Below are 15,666 nucleotides of genomic sequence, written 5' to 3' on the forward strand. Positions count from 1 at the left end.
CATTATGCCTCCTGTTTTTTTTTTGCAACAGTCTCTAAACAAATGAGGATCTTCAGTTAACTAATGCAGACATGATTCATAAGTGTTAAAATATATGACTTCTCAGCCCATAAAGCATTACTCACTCTTATCTTCTTACTCTCGGTAAGGTAAGCAACTGATAAGGAGTTACCCCAACCAGTATCCTCAAATGGTCAATATGTTGAGGAACCAGACAGGACGGATAAACGCTAAGGGTAGGAAACAGCTGTTGTTTCAGTGACTGTGTAGGAAATATTACTGTCACGTTTTAAACGCTCCGGTAATTTATTCGTAAAACTTCCTATTTTTCATCCATTAAGAGCTGTACGACGTTTGAAAGAAACTTTAAGGGAATTTTGTACTTGCATAAGAAAGCGGAAGATTCGAAAAATTGTCTGCTGCAATAACAAAGCCTCAGTCAGACAGGAAAACAAGGATTAGATATTAATGAAATGATTTAACGCAACCGGACGCTTAGTTTAAGGGTAAGAATGAGATCCTCCCCTAAGAAAACAATTTTCAAAAATTTACCTGTGTACTTGTTCAAAGGTATATCTATTATCCCATACAAGGGATCCGAATGCGGCATCCACCTTCTTAGGTTGAGGGATGGTTTTTGGGATTTCAACCTTGACCAGAAGCAGGTCTCTGCAGAAAGTTTTTTCATTCTCACGCATCTTTCTATCGACGTTTCTTATTTGGAGAGGGCCCGTTTGTTGAACTTTGCTTTCTCCTCTTTTGGTCTAATTTTGTTGTTGCATAAGCAAGTCATAAAACAACGCATCAAAATGATCTGATAAATGATTGTCCAAGTCCCATTGATTTCATTTTTTCTCCACTATAAATTCCTCGTCCATCATCCGAGATGATGTTCTTGGCAGGAAAAATATCTTACGCCTTTTAAACAGAATCTAGAATCTTGAGAAAAGAGGCGTGATCTAACCGAAGCAGCCCAAAAAGAAGGGTATAAAACATTGCTGCTGAAATTGGTGCACCGTAACGAACTTCAAGCTGGGAAAAATGCTTTTGACAAAAAGTTAAGCACTTTTATGCAGCCGAAGGATTCGATACCTGTGGTGCATCACGGTTTTTTTGTTGTTGTAAGGCAGGATCACAAAACAAATCAATTTCATAGTGTGTTCCTTTCTTTGCAATTTGAGAACGTTTGCAGAAGGGGAATATTGCCATCCCGTGAGATAACTAATGCTTGCGACATCAAATCGATGACAAATTATTACAAACATTAAATTTCTAACAAAGACGATAAAAATGTGTTCCATGATCCTGAAAGTCGTAAATAGTGCTAACAAGTCATAGAACAACGATAAATAACAACTGCTCAGGAGAAGCACACATTATAGGAAAAAACGAATCCAAAAATGATCAATGTGGAGTCTTAATTTTACTTCTTGAAGTCTCAATCCAATATTTAAAATATAACTAGTGAATTGTATTTTTTTTTTTCAAAATAATAAAACGCTTCCTTTGATTTGATTTGATTGATATTTGCCACGACCGTGGCCTAGAGGATAGCGTTTCAGTCTTCTAAGCCAGAGGTCATGAGATCGAGTCTCGGTCACGGCATACATAGTACTCTTTCTGTGGGCTGGTGGTGTTAGCATTAGTAATATGCTTGTATGTATGTTGTATGTTAGTAATCCACCATGGGTGCACGGATTCACCGCAGTTTCTGCCAAAGTATGGGTTCACATACATTCCTTAGATTATTAGATTCGACAAATCTCCAATGCAGCGCGCCACCATACCCGGACCCCATGGCTTCGTATGAACTGTTATGTGGTGAATGTATTGCGTGTGTTGATGTAGGTATATTTTGGAAGAACGAATCAATCAGGTGGGCTAGTTTACTTACAGGTATTCCGGCATCCGTGTATATACCTGGCCAGCTGGCAACTGATTGAACATTCCAATTATATAGTCAGTTATATAATGAAACACATCTTACCTGTCGGCCCGCTTATGGGATTCGAACCCAAAAGTTTTTCTTGCCGATACCGGGAATCGAACCCAGTACGCCTGGCGTACCAATACCAGACTCGCGCCAGCCTATCCACTAGACCACATCGGCGCTGATAGCATTAGTAATATGCTAGCCATTATATCCTTGAAAGATGTACGCTTTAGTCTTAAGTAGAATTTAGATCTCTTCAAAGAAACATGAAGTTTCACTGAGATCCAATATTTGTGTGTCCGTTTTAAAAATATGCTCTAATGGAATTCTAAAAATAATCCTTTTCGTTAATACTGATTTCCAAATATTCTACTTTGACTTGAAATATAAAATTAAAAATACTAAGTTATCAATTTTTAATTTCAAGTGTCCTGTTTGCAAGTTCGAATACTTCAATTATACTTATATTTCAACTCTAAACTTAACTCTTACAATTATACTTCAAATATTGGCATGCATATTTTGTTTATTTTTAGTTTAAAAGTAAAATTTAATGTAATGTTTTTTTTTCAATCTTCGGCACTTCAGTCTTTTATTTTTAAGAAAATGTTTTATTTAATCCAACGTTTCAAGACTGGTTAGTCTCATCTTCAGGAAAACAACAAAAATTGTGAATATTTAAATTTTGAAAAACACTACAGTCTTGAAACGTTGGATTAACCCTCCAAAGCCGTTCGGGTCAATATGACCCGAAGCGCACATTTCAAACATCTTTATCATCATTCCAATATACTGATGAACTGGTAGTTTTGACAGACCAAGTATGTTCTATGAAAATAATGATCAAATTAACGCCAAAAAACTAAAATTTGAGTTTTTAAAATCGGTTCATTGAGAAATGAAATACAGCTAAGCAAAGCCAAAACTGGATGTCGTTTTTTTAAAGTAAGACTTTTTTCTACCGGAAGATCTGTCATAGCGGTAAAAACTTTCATTGGACCCCAACATATCTATACATTGTCGGATAGATGGATTCTTGACAATTTCAAACATCAATGAAATAATTAAATACAGAAAAGCTGTCAGAAGTTATGAGTATTTTAAAAATAAAATTGATTTTTCGGACTTTTAACTTTCTGAACCAGTTTCTGAAAACCTGGTAATACATATCGACTTTATTTTGAAATGTTGAGTAATTAGAATAAATTACCTACACAATGAATATAATATCATCAAAATCGGTTAACATTTACAGCCAGGAGAACGAAATCAAATTACAACTCATATTTCTCCGAAACGGATATTTAGCGAACGGCTTTGGAAGGTTAAATAAAATATCATCTTAAAAATAAAAGGCTGAAGTGCTGAAGATAAAAAAAATTACATCCAATCATCAGTCGATTGAAAATCTTATAGTAAAACTTTATTTCAGATTTCATACCCTGGAAATGTTTTTGCTTACTCAAACAAAACAATATTTATGGGATTAACCGCAGTTGCGATAAATAAAACTAATCGCTTCTCAGCTGGAAATATAAAGCCCAATCAATTTTAAATGTATGCATATTAAATAGAATGCATTTCTAGGCATCGATTCACCTTACCCAAATCATTAAATATCAAACTTTATTGCCTTAAATTTCACTGAAACGTACTGCGTTTTAGTCATTCATAAATAGAACAGTTCAAATGGTCGAAATAAGCATTTCCAATAAATATAAAATCTTATGTAAAAAACATTTCAAATCATACATCGACGAATGGGTCTCAGATTCGAAATCGTAATACAGTACGGAATTTGAAAAATTCTCAGCGCTCTTATTCTTAACATAGATTAATTAGATCACTTAAAAAATCAGAGGTAGGCAATCCAAAACAGAAACAGAATTTAGAGTCTAAATTTACAATCAAATCTGAATTCGGATTCGTATTCCTGAGAGCAGCATTCAGATGTAAAATTCAGTTTCTGATTTGAGATGCGAAATTCGAAATCAGTGTCCAAAATCAGAATTTAGAATTCAAGATCCGATTGGAAATGCGACTCAGAACAGCAGCATTCCGAATCAAAATTCACGTTTGAAACTCATAATTTTAGAAGCAAAATTTAGATTCCATATTCAGAATCAGTAGTAGTATTTATATTCAGATTTCTCATCTTAGGTTAATATTAAGGATAAGGATTCAAAATTTTTGATAAATAAATCCAATTCTGCAAATTCTGAGTTCTAGTATTCACAGAATCTGGATTCTTGATCACAATTGTCGGGCTTCTAGCAGAACGAACTGACCGCCGCATCCATAAATTACGTAACGCAAAAATAGACTTTTTTGACCCCCTCCCCCCCGTATGTCACAAATCGTAACGCTTCGACGTATCCCCCTATGAAAATTACGTAACGCTGATAATTACCCCCACCCCTTGAAATAGAAATAATTTTTTTTTAAGCGATCCATTCAGTCCTGAATTAGCGCAACGAATTTTAATTTTGTGTGGAAATTTGTATGGGAGAACAAAATTTTTCATTCAAAAATCGCCACAGATGTACTGAAAGTTCTAAAAAATTCAACTTTGGATGAAAAATATTCCTTAATTCTTGCAAAACAATTCATGTGGAGAATGTACAAACCTAACTTGTACCCCAGAAAAGTTATTCGATGTTATACAAAATTTTTGTTTTCAAATTTATTTTTTAAATTTTGACGTTTTTGTCTGTGTAGCCGTGGGATGAAAATAAAAAATCTCAAAAAACTGTTTTGTATTGCCAGAAAATTTATTTATTCCAATAAACTTTGCAAATACATTTCATGCAATTATTAACAGCTCTAGCAGGACAAGTCTGCCATTTTCAAATATTTTTCAATGAATTCAGATTTTTTATTTTGAAATGGTTATAACTTTTTTCATGAAATTCTTAGCTGCTTGTTATATTAGCTAAAAATGAAGCTTAAGAATAGTCAAATCCAAAAATCAAAGAGCAACTTCAATTCAAGCTTTTTTTGAAGTTTCTGTATGATTTAATGTGCAAAAATTTCTTCTTCCATACAAATTTCCATACAAAATTGAAACGCGTTGCGCTAACTCAGGAATTAACCAAATCATCTCAAATTTTACACTGATGCTTGGTGACCTAAAAGGCATCGAAAAATCATATGGGAGCAAAAAGTCATTTTTTGCAGCGGTCTAATGTCCACGTCTACTCCGTGATTAATCGAGGCCATAAATTTTGCACCAAGTCCAAAGGAATGGTGCTTAGGATCAGCAGCCGTTCTCATGGTACAAAACTAATGCTCTCCCTTTTTTATATGATTTAAATGATTAATAACGTCGCCGGCCACGTCCTAGTAGTCAATGGGGAATGAATGAAATCAATACTAACATCAAAACAGAATACAAAACAAAAATTAACTTAGCGTTGTAGCTCGTAAGCAGTTCACTAACGTAGGGGAATTGGGGGTAAAACGCTCACGTTACGAAGAATCTTTTATTACTCGTAAATGAAGAATGCAATCTAGTAAATTCGACAATCAGGTATCAGAAAAAATCGACAATAGTTTTGAAAAGAGAACGGTTCTTCACCAGAAATATATAAACAGGAACACTTATACCAAATTTTATACGTCTTAATCGTAGAATTTTTAAAGGCTTTCTAAAGTATGATTTCCAATTTGTTTGGTACAAAATGCACATATGTGTTTACCCAAACGCGCCGCTTAACGTAACGTGTTTATTGATTCAAGTGCATCCGAAAGTGTTTACCAGGTATTCCGCTTCACATATGGAAAAATTTATTGCTACGCGCAGTGCTGCCAGATATACTGAAATTCTTGTGAATAGTTAGTTAAATCTATATGGAATTTATAAATTTTAAATATATACGTTTATGTTCAAGTTATGTTTTCCAATACAATATTCAATATAATTAAAATTGGTGTGATGAAAACTGCATATAGACCTAATCAAATATGAAACATGCTTAAAGATAAACGGACATGGCGCCTTTTGCCCTACCTAGATATGTTTATTAAAAATCGTCAAAATTACAGAAAAATAATTGAATAAAGAAATTTTTCGTTTTGTGATGATTGTCAAGACCAATTTTCATCATTGAAACAGATGCCAGGTTATTTTTTTGCTGATGGATGCCGTAATTCCTTACGAAAGTCAAGGCACAAACTGCAAGGAATAAGGCTTGAAAAATATTTTTGGATTTTTGCAGTGGTTTATCGCATATTTGATGCTTATGTTTTGTACAAAAGGTTTCTATTGTTAATAAGAAGGGAATGACGTACAGAATTTTTAACATAAGTGTACAGTGTGTGTGTGTGATGAATACCATCCTTAAAAAAGTTAGCCCATTTTTAAAGCCTAATAACTTTTTTATCTTAACTCTTATCGATATGCAGTCTTAGGATGAAACATTTTTCATAATTTAGGCTTAAAGAAAAACCGTTTTCGAAAGAAATCGGCCGACGAGAACCAAAGTTATTCATGAAAATCTAGTTTTTCATGTTTGTCTCGAACAAAATGTCTCAAAATCCCATACAAACTTCAGGCTCGTTGAGCGACCCCTTTTCGTGATCCGATCTGGCCCAAATTTGGCATGAGATCTTGTACTAGGCCTAGGATCAATTAAAGCCTGCAGCGCATAACTTTTCCAAAAGTCGGGTCATTTGGGACACTCTAGTGTACACTCAGAGGAAATCTTACTAAAAATTTCATAAAACACGTCTTATGAACCACTTTTTTGCGTCCAAAATAATTTTTCATATATAAGTTCCTGAGTGCATTGTTCGCAATATTTACATGCTGTTTGAGGAAAGGATTTTTTTTTTGGACCTCCTTATATTATAAGAATATTAAAATGTGAATAAGGATTGTAAAATTTATTTTTAATTGTATTTTTAAAATCGTTAATTCTAATTAAAAAACATGTATTTTAACGAACAACTTGAGAAAAGTGTTTCAATGACCCCAACGGATTTTTCGTGAAAAGTGCGGTGAATATGGAAAGGTCTTCTTTAAAATGTAGAAAAATTTCAGCAATACTTAATTTGACATTTTTAAATAAAAAAACGACTTTATGTTAATTCTATAATTTTTAAATGCTGAACTTGTTTTTCTTTGCAGGTGCTGTTTTGGTAAATGAAGCTGCCAAAGTTTGAACGTTGTTACTGCTCATGTGGATAAACAACTCAACAGTTCGATGTGTTATTCGGTAAGTAGACCTTTGAACTATATATTCTGGATCAAGCAGATAGATGATTGAAATTTGATTGCTGAATTCATCTATTCTATTCCATTGGAAAGTTATACTTGAAAGTTAGCTGACAAAAAAAGCGTTGACTTTCACTTCTCCAAACAAACTAATTCAGGGAAATTTTTTGAAACTTTATCAGCACGTCATTGCATTGAGACTGTATCCTACTAAAAATTATTGATTTGGTATGACCAAATACTGACTCAATAAACATTCTTCAGAGGCTTTAACTGTCTAGAACACTATGACAGAATTATTCTTCTTTTGTAACACTGTATTAGATCCAAATGCTTGTAGTCTTTTCATATTATTAAAAAAGTAAAATTCTATCTAAACTTAGACTTTCTCCAAACATATATTTAATTTAAAAGTTGCTTCTTTTTCAATTTCTTGTGTCTAAAAATTGAGGTTGTCACCTCTCCATTTAACATCTTTGGCTTATTCTGATCAAAATTTTCGGTCTATTTCATGTATAAAAAACTATGAATTCTTATTGGTTTTATAATTAAAATCTGAAAGATTAATGATCTTTTTTGTTAAACGAATGTAAGAGTAAACTTTGATCTTGTTAGGTACTTATGCATCTTTTTCTCTCAAATGAACCAATATTCCGAATATGTATGCAAATTTTTTTTTGTTCACTCGTGTTAACATTAATATTATTTATGATTATTGCCAGATATGCTTGTAGCATGCAGTCTTTCGTGATATCAAATTCGGAAATCTATATCTTCAAAACAACTGGACCAAATTTCATATATTTAATATCTCTAAATTACCGAAATTTTTGTATACAATGAAGAGATTAATCACCGAAATTTATATTTGTTGCTTAATTTATCGGTCTTATCGGTGAATGATGTTCTTTTTAGTAAGGACATCTCAAGATTATGAAATTTTTTTTATAGACGGATAGAAAGTTAGAAGAAATGATAGATTTAGAAGCATTATCATCACGCCATGCCTGGCCTACTATTGTGTGATGGCAGATTCAACTCTATATGTATTTACCACTTCATAGTAGTAAGAGCAAGTTCACTGGTGTTGTGAAAAAGTGGTAGAAATTTTGACACTTGTGGCTCATTTTGAAAACTTTACCATGCAAAAACATTTTCAAGATCTTCAATTTAGTTCGGCCTTCAGTTTTTTTACAACACGTGTTCTATTTTCGCATGCTGTGATGCAAAAATAGCTCGATTTCTATCACATACGGCTAAAATAGAAACAGTGAGGTAAAAAAATACAACGCCCAAAGATCTTGAAAACATTTTGGCATGGTAAAATTTTCATTATGTGCTACAAGTGTCAAAATTTCTACCACTTTCCCCCAACACCAGTGAACTTGCTCTAAGCCCGTGCTGAACAAAAATTTGGTATGTGATTGTAATGCTTCTAAATGAATTGTACCTGCTCATTTTCACCATCTTTTATTTCTTGTGTGCTAAGAACAAAATTTATCTATATATATAAAAAGCAATTTCTGTATGTTTGTTTGTTTGTTTGTTTGTTTGTTTGTTTGTTTGTTTGTCCTCTATAGACTCAGCCGTCTTAAGAGCTAGAGAGCTGAAATTTGGCATGGATACTCATTAGGACCTGGAAGGATGAAAAATGTTTTTAGATTTTTGGACGACCCCTTCTGAAGGGGGTCGTCCATACAAGACAAATATTGTTTTCACGATATTGACGTTATTTTTCGTCGGATTGTGTTGAAAATTTGCACATGAGTGTGTTGAAAGATGATCAATCGATTTCAGGTATCCAATTTAGTGTAAGGGGCCGGCAAAAGAGGTCGTCCATATTAAATTTTCAGTATCTCAGTGATATTGTCGTTTTTATACATCAGATTGGGATGAAAATTTGCACATAGGAGTTATAAGGGACAAATAACTGATTTCACTTATCTAAACTAAAATCAAGGGGTCGGCCAAAGGAATCGTCCATGTTAACTATTTACTGTTGATGCAATATTGTCGTTATTATACATCGGATTCAGACGAAAATTGGTACACGAGGGTTTTGAGAGATGAGCAATGGATTTCAGGTATTCAATTCAGTTTAAGGGGCCGGCAAAGGGGGTCGTCCATATAAACCTTTCATTATTTTTGCAATATCGACGTTATTATACATCGGATTGGGATGAAAATTTCCACACGGTAGTTTTCAGTGACGGACAATCGATCTCAGATGTCAAATATTTTACCAGGGGTCGACGAAAGGGGTCGTCCATATAAATTAATTTTTCACTATTTTTACAAATATTGACGTTATTATACAATGGATTGCTTTGAAAATTTGCACACGGGAGTTTTGAGGTAAGGGCAATCGATTTCAGATATCAAAGTTTATATAAGAGCCCCCGAAAGGGGTTTAGCTTTTTGGCAATAATTGCGTTGTTATGCAATGATTAAGTTGAAATTTATACACGTGGTTTTTGATTCCTGATTTCATATTAAGTAGCAGACGACAGACGAAGTGATCGTCCAATATTTTTGCAATTATTACTTAACAATGAATCTGGAAAAAGATTGGCAATTGACTTTCATACAAACCGTTCATGACATATTCCAAGTTGAAAGCGAAATGGAGTTCGTATGGGATCAGCTAGTATTCTTATAAGACAAGATATCTAACTATCTTCACAAAACGATCTAACTCTAAATTTTCAACGCATTCAAAACTGGATTGAATGTCAAACGGATTCGTTTGAATCATCTTTCTTTTATTGTGCACCTATATGATGATAAAGAATTACTTACGCATCAATAAAAGACGCCGGAAGGTTAAAAAGTGCCATACTGTACGTAGCCTGGATGTGATTCTTTCACCCACACACGATTGCGGTTCACATTTCATGTTGAATTGTTATCTGAATTTAATCTCGGATTGTTTCGATAATTTCACTACACAAAAAGGGGTTTTCGAAACTGCGATACTTGAAAAAACAAATTATGCAATAGCTGCTTAAGTGTTTTGTACACTGGAAGGAATGTTTATATGAACTAATTAGGTGGTATGTTGAGCCGTTCTTCTTTCCCTTGCACGATATTTACTACATCATGACCACCGTTAGAACGGCATACGGCGAATGAACCATGAATGAAATTTGACACACGTTTGCGAGGGTGTGCGTTGGAATCAGCTGATATTTGTGAGAGAAACAGTTTCTGAGAGAGCGAATCGACAAAACGAACGCTTGGAGCGGAGAGTAAAATGAATGAGTCGACATTACTCGATATACCGAAACAAACGCTACAAGTTGTATTCGATGAAAAACGTAAACAAACTGTCGTATGGAGATAGTTACACCGGTTAAAAAATCTTCAAGATGTCCTTGCGTTTTCTTTCTGATAGCATAGTATTCCTTGATCATAAAGTAACAGTGGACAAACAATACTCTTGTTATCCAGTGTTCAATAGTGAAAATAAAAAGGTGACATTGAAACCGGAACTGTTCGACATTCGCGCGCCATACGAGAAAAAGTTGTATCACGAAGAACAACGCATCGATGCACCAAAATCCAAACGAAGGAAAAAAGGAGAACTTAATTTCGATGAAGTGACATTAAAGGTAAGACCGTTAAGGCCATGTTCAAGTTCTTTTAATCATTATAACTTAATACTATAACAAGAGGGTTCGACCAATTTGATAGAAGATTAGTCAGGAAACAAGAACAGTAAAATTTTAAAAATCCCAACCATCTATGTGGGGCACAATAAAAGGTTGCCCCAGATTTTTTGTAGGTAGACTCCCCAAGCAACATTTAAAGTTTCATAACAGGCTACTAGACCAAGTTTAGGTTCCACTGGGGAGCCTTCTAAAACAATCAGTGTTACTATGGTCTGGTTTACCTCATAGTTTTCAACCAGGAGCTGCTTCCACTGAAATTGATCGAGTCCATCAGAAAATTTTCATTTTTTCAGCGAACCTCACTCGCAATCCAAATAAAAACTTACAAAAAAATACACAAATATACTGGCTTCTTAATAATGTACTGTTCATAAACTACTTGAAAAAATAACTTTCTTACGTCGAGTCGTATTCATTTTACATGGAGCTGTCACTTTTGTCTGCTCAACGGCTTAATATTAATGCACTGTGCAAAAGCCCTATGCAGTACTGTAAAAGATGTCAAACAATATTAATGCATCTAAAATTTATTAACCAATTTTTTTAAAAATCTCATTTTTACACTATTGAAACAATTCAAACTATTTAATCAATATTTTTGTTTTTTTGCGTAAATTTCTCAGTCAGTTTCATCCTTTTAATTTCATTTAATAAATATAGTTTTTCTGAGGATGGCCGAAAACGTTAAAAACAGCATTTTAATTTCGTCTTACGCTCACCGAAAAATATCATTCAAAAAAGATTATATTATAGATAAAATGAAAAAAAAAAAAGATTTATTTCGATACATTTCCAAATAATCTCAAGTTTCGTCTTTCAACTTATCTAAAATCAACGCAGGGTATTTGCATAACGGCTCCTTGATGAAGAAGTATACCGCATTTTTTTAATTGTTTTGTTGAAGAGTTTTGAGTAGGCTCACTAATTCGTCTCTAATATTACGGCACTGCAGTAAGGCTATGATCATTTAGTATCCGGGCACTTCATTTCGGTGAAAGTTCCGTTACTAGAGCTCGGATATGCAAACCTTTAGCGGCGTTATGTTGGTTATAAAAAGGATTATCTTGCCTATTTTTGTCAGATTTTTAAGTTAACGTTGGTTTGATATATTTACGATACAAAAAGACATGTTTAAACATAATTTTTCACTATCCACTTCTAAATTCTTCATTGTCGGCTTGAAAACTCATGAACTGTTGGTTTTTTTTTCTGAATTTTTGTTTTGCCCAAATGGTTAAGAAGTATAAAAAGCCGCTCTAGAATGCTCACGAAGTTCTTGTACCGTGCTTGCCCAGTCTGCGTCGGCATATCCTTCAAATTCATCTGAGCCACCTCCCAGATGGAGCTTGAGTTCCAAAGTTTCCTTGAGGTACCGCAGGGCTCGCTTTGCCTCCGTCCAGTCCGCCTTGGTTGGTTTTGACACCTTCTTTCCAAGAATCGATGCGCAAATCCCTATGTCTGGCCGCGTGTTCACCGCCAGATACAGCTTCCAACTAGGCTCTGATATTGATCGGAATTGGGTAGATCCTCCGTCTCCTCCTTTTGTTGTATGTAGCTGGGATCCATCGGAATTCTTGACTCTTTCGCATCGCTCATGTTGAACTTTGCCAGCAGCTTCTCGATGTATGCCATTTGACCCAAATCTAAACCTTTCCTTGATCGAACCACCTGGACACCAAGGAACTGCTTCTCATCTCCAAGGGACGTTATCTGGAAATTCGTCTCCAAATTTCTGAAGACCTGTTGATACTCGGCTTCGCTGGATGTTGCCACCAACATATCGCCCGTGTAATGTAGGCTAGCTTCACGTTTTGATTCCGAACATAGAGGCACGGATCCGCTTCCGACGGTTTGAATTCAGCTTTCCGCATGACATCGTTCAGCTTGAGGTTCCACATTCGTACTGACTGCTTTAGACTGTAAAGACTTTTGAGCAGGTGGCACACCTGTCCCTTTGCAGCAGAGACACCAGGCGGGGGCTTCATGTAGATGGTTTCATCTAAAGCGCCGTTTTGATAGGCCGTCTTCACGTCCACGTGTTTCACCAGCATTCCACGACGAGCAGCAATTGTCAGTAGTAAGCGTAACGTAGCTTGCTTAACTACCGGAGCAAAACCTCGTCGTAATCCAAACCTTGGCGTTGATTGAAACCTTGTGCCACCAAACGAGCCTTGTACCGGATCGTCCTTCCGAACTCGTCTTCCTTCCTCTTGAAGATCCATAGACAACCAATGACCTGTTTCCCGGGAAGTGACGCAGCAAGTTCTCAGACACCGTTCTAATGTAGTGATTTGAGTTCGTCGGATATGGCTGCTTTCCAGAGTTCTCGGTTCGGACCACCCAAGGCTTCCTGATAGTTCTTGGGATCAGTCGACGATTCTTGAGCGACCACCATTCGAAACCGTTTTGGTAGGATACCCTTTGTCGAACGTTCGGAACGCCGCTTTCTGCTGTTCACAACCTTTTCAGTAGTTTTCGGTTGCTCCTCCTCAAGATCGAGTGCTCATCTGCAAGCGGACCATCATCGTCGCCATCGGAATTACCAAAACCTCGGAAATCGTTTTTATCAGATTCCAACCTCTCCGAAGAACCATCTTGTGTCGTAAGGAACCGGACATCTCTGCTGAAGACTACCTTTTTAGTTTTCCTGACGATGAAACGCCACGCTTTGTGTTTCTGAGAGTAGCCAACAAATGTCAACTTTTTCGCTTTGGGCTCCAATTTTTATCTGGTTTCTTTCGAGATCAGTACAAGCGCATCTGTACCAAAAACTTGCAGATGCTCCACATCAGGCTTGCTTCCATGCCACAATTCGTATGGCGTCTCACGGATTTTGTTGGTAATCTGTTCTGGAGATAATTGGCCGTGTTGATAGCCTCACCCCAGTAACGGTACTCCATGGTACTTCAAGGAGCATACACCTCGCCATCTCGACCAGCGAACGGTTCTTTCGCTCCGCGGCACCGTTCTGTTGAGGAGTGTATGAAGTTGTAAACTGCTGCAGGATTCCTTCGCTTCTGAGGAACTTAGCCATCACGTGCCCTCTGTACTCACCACCTTTATCGGACCTGATCACCTGCGGCGGCCGGCCGAATTGCGTCTTCATCTCACGGACAAAATCTTGTACAGCTTCCAACGTTCCAGACTTCTTACTTAGAAAATACAGCTTAGTGTAGCGGCTGTAATCGTCGATAAGAGTAAGGAAGTACCGTCGTCCTGCAGGCGTCGCCGTGTTCATTGGCCCGCACAAGTCACTGTGAACCAGATCCAGAATTTGTTTCGATGACCTCTGCGTCTTCTTGGGAAACGGTAGCCTTGCCATTTTGGCGCCGAAACAATCCTCGCAAGTAATTTGATTGCCACAATCGTATACCACCATGCCAGAACTCAGATTCGCCAACCGCTTGATGTCAATGTTTCGATGACCCAACTTGCGATGCCATTCGTGCACGCAATTTTTCTCGCGGCACTGGTCCGAGACTGCATTGCCTCGTTCCATCATCTGGATGTGGTTCAACCCGTTTCTGTGTTGAGCCGTGGTTGCGATACGACTATTTTTCGAAATGGTGCACCCGTCTTGATTGAAGAATACCTCGGCTCCTTTCTGCACAAGATTGCCAACCGAAACAAGGTTCATATGGATATCAGGAACGTAGAGGACCTCGCCCAACATCATAGTATTTTCGGTACCTTGGTACCATTGCAAAGGATTTTGCATGAGCCAACTCCTTCGACCACTGCTTGCTTGCCATCAGCAACCCCTCAACAGATTCTTATCAGCACACATGAGCGAGCCCCACCTGAATCGACGATCCAATTTCGGATACCCCGTACACAGCAAAAAAAGTATTGTGATATTACATCGAAAACGTGCACATAACTTGAGTCGCAAATGGTACCTAATATTACATCATTTTGATGTTCAAGCTTTTGCATACATAGGATGTACAAAATTACACGAAATTATTGTAACGTAGTAGACGGATTCGAGCATACAAAAAATAGAAGGCTTTCGATACGAGTCGTTTAGATTTAGCATAACTTTTTTTGAATAAATTTTTATTGATTCAGGATAATTTGTCAATATTCAAATATTATTTTCAGAGTTCAGACTTCGGTTTGTTTCTAGGAGTTCAGGGATTTGAAAAGTAAATCAGAATTAGGTACTTACACTCATCAATATTTTTTTGATTGAATATTTGTCATTAATCAGATGAGCTTGGTGTTAAAGTTTAATTTTTGTATACATTATTTGTCACTTTAGAAGCCTCGAGCCTAACAATATAAGTAAAACTACCACCTACATTATCTTAACATCATTATCTAAATCTAGAAATAGGTTTGTTCTTCTTGGGCTGTCTGGAAAAATGTTTTTTTTGAGCGATCGATTAACCTTTTGAAAAGGAGGACACGTCCAGAACACGAATTCTTTTCGTCTGCTTTGCAACTTCCTCAGTTCTGAAAACTTCTGACATAATCAGCTTCCTTTTCAAAACATAACTTGAGTTTCGGCCTCTTACACGATGATGGAACAATGAATAGACATTCAATTGTATTCTTGGTCAGCGTTTCACCCATCAGAAAATTCCAATCCGCGTCCTTTGAATGACCAAGCTCTCGTGTTTGCAAGCTAGAACTGATAGAAAAATTACTGAGAGAATGAACACCACAAAATACTTATCTTCATATCCGGATGTTTAAAAGCCTCGAATTTGTTTGGGATTGGTGGTTTGGGCAAATAGCCTAAAAACGATAAAAATATGAGAATCAGTTCGGAGATGTGGTTTTGCTAAGAATTTTAATGAAATTTGAAAGTACTTACCAGCAGAACAAATCCTCCTGAGCCC

At 36.2% G+C, this 15,666-nt stretch overlaps 1 protein-coding gene across 3 annotated transcripts in view; it reads left to right on the forward strand.

The window, feature by feature from the left end:
* LOC129745479 (N(6)-adenine-specific methyltransferase METTL4) overlaps positions 1-15,666 on the forward strand; it is a 39,865-nt gene that overhangs the window by 21,457 nt on the left and 2,742 nt on the right. Inside the window, exon 2 of one of the 3 annotated variants that reach the window (XM_055738587.1) lies at positions 7,062-7,149. In XM_055738587.1, the coding sequence (XP_055594562.1) occupies positions 7,138-7,149 (12 nt within the window). In that variant the 5' untranslated portion in view covers positions 7,062-7,137. Of the gene's footprint in view, positions 1-7,061; positions 7,150-9,772; positions 10,760-15,666 lie in introns of those variants that run through there. The other 2 variants (XM_055738586.1, XM_055738585.1) reach the window with 2 other exon arrangements.

Source organism: Uranotaenia lowii, chromosome 2 (assembly GCF_029784155.1).
Source record: "Uranotaenia lowii strain MFRU-FL chromosome 2, ASM2978415v1, whole genome shotgun sequence".
Classification (NCBI taxonomy): Eukaryota; Metazoa; Arthropoda; class Insecta; order Diptera; family Culicidae; genus Uranotaenia; species Uranotaenia lowii.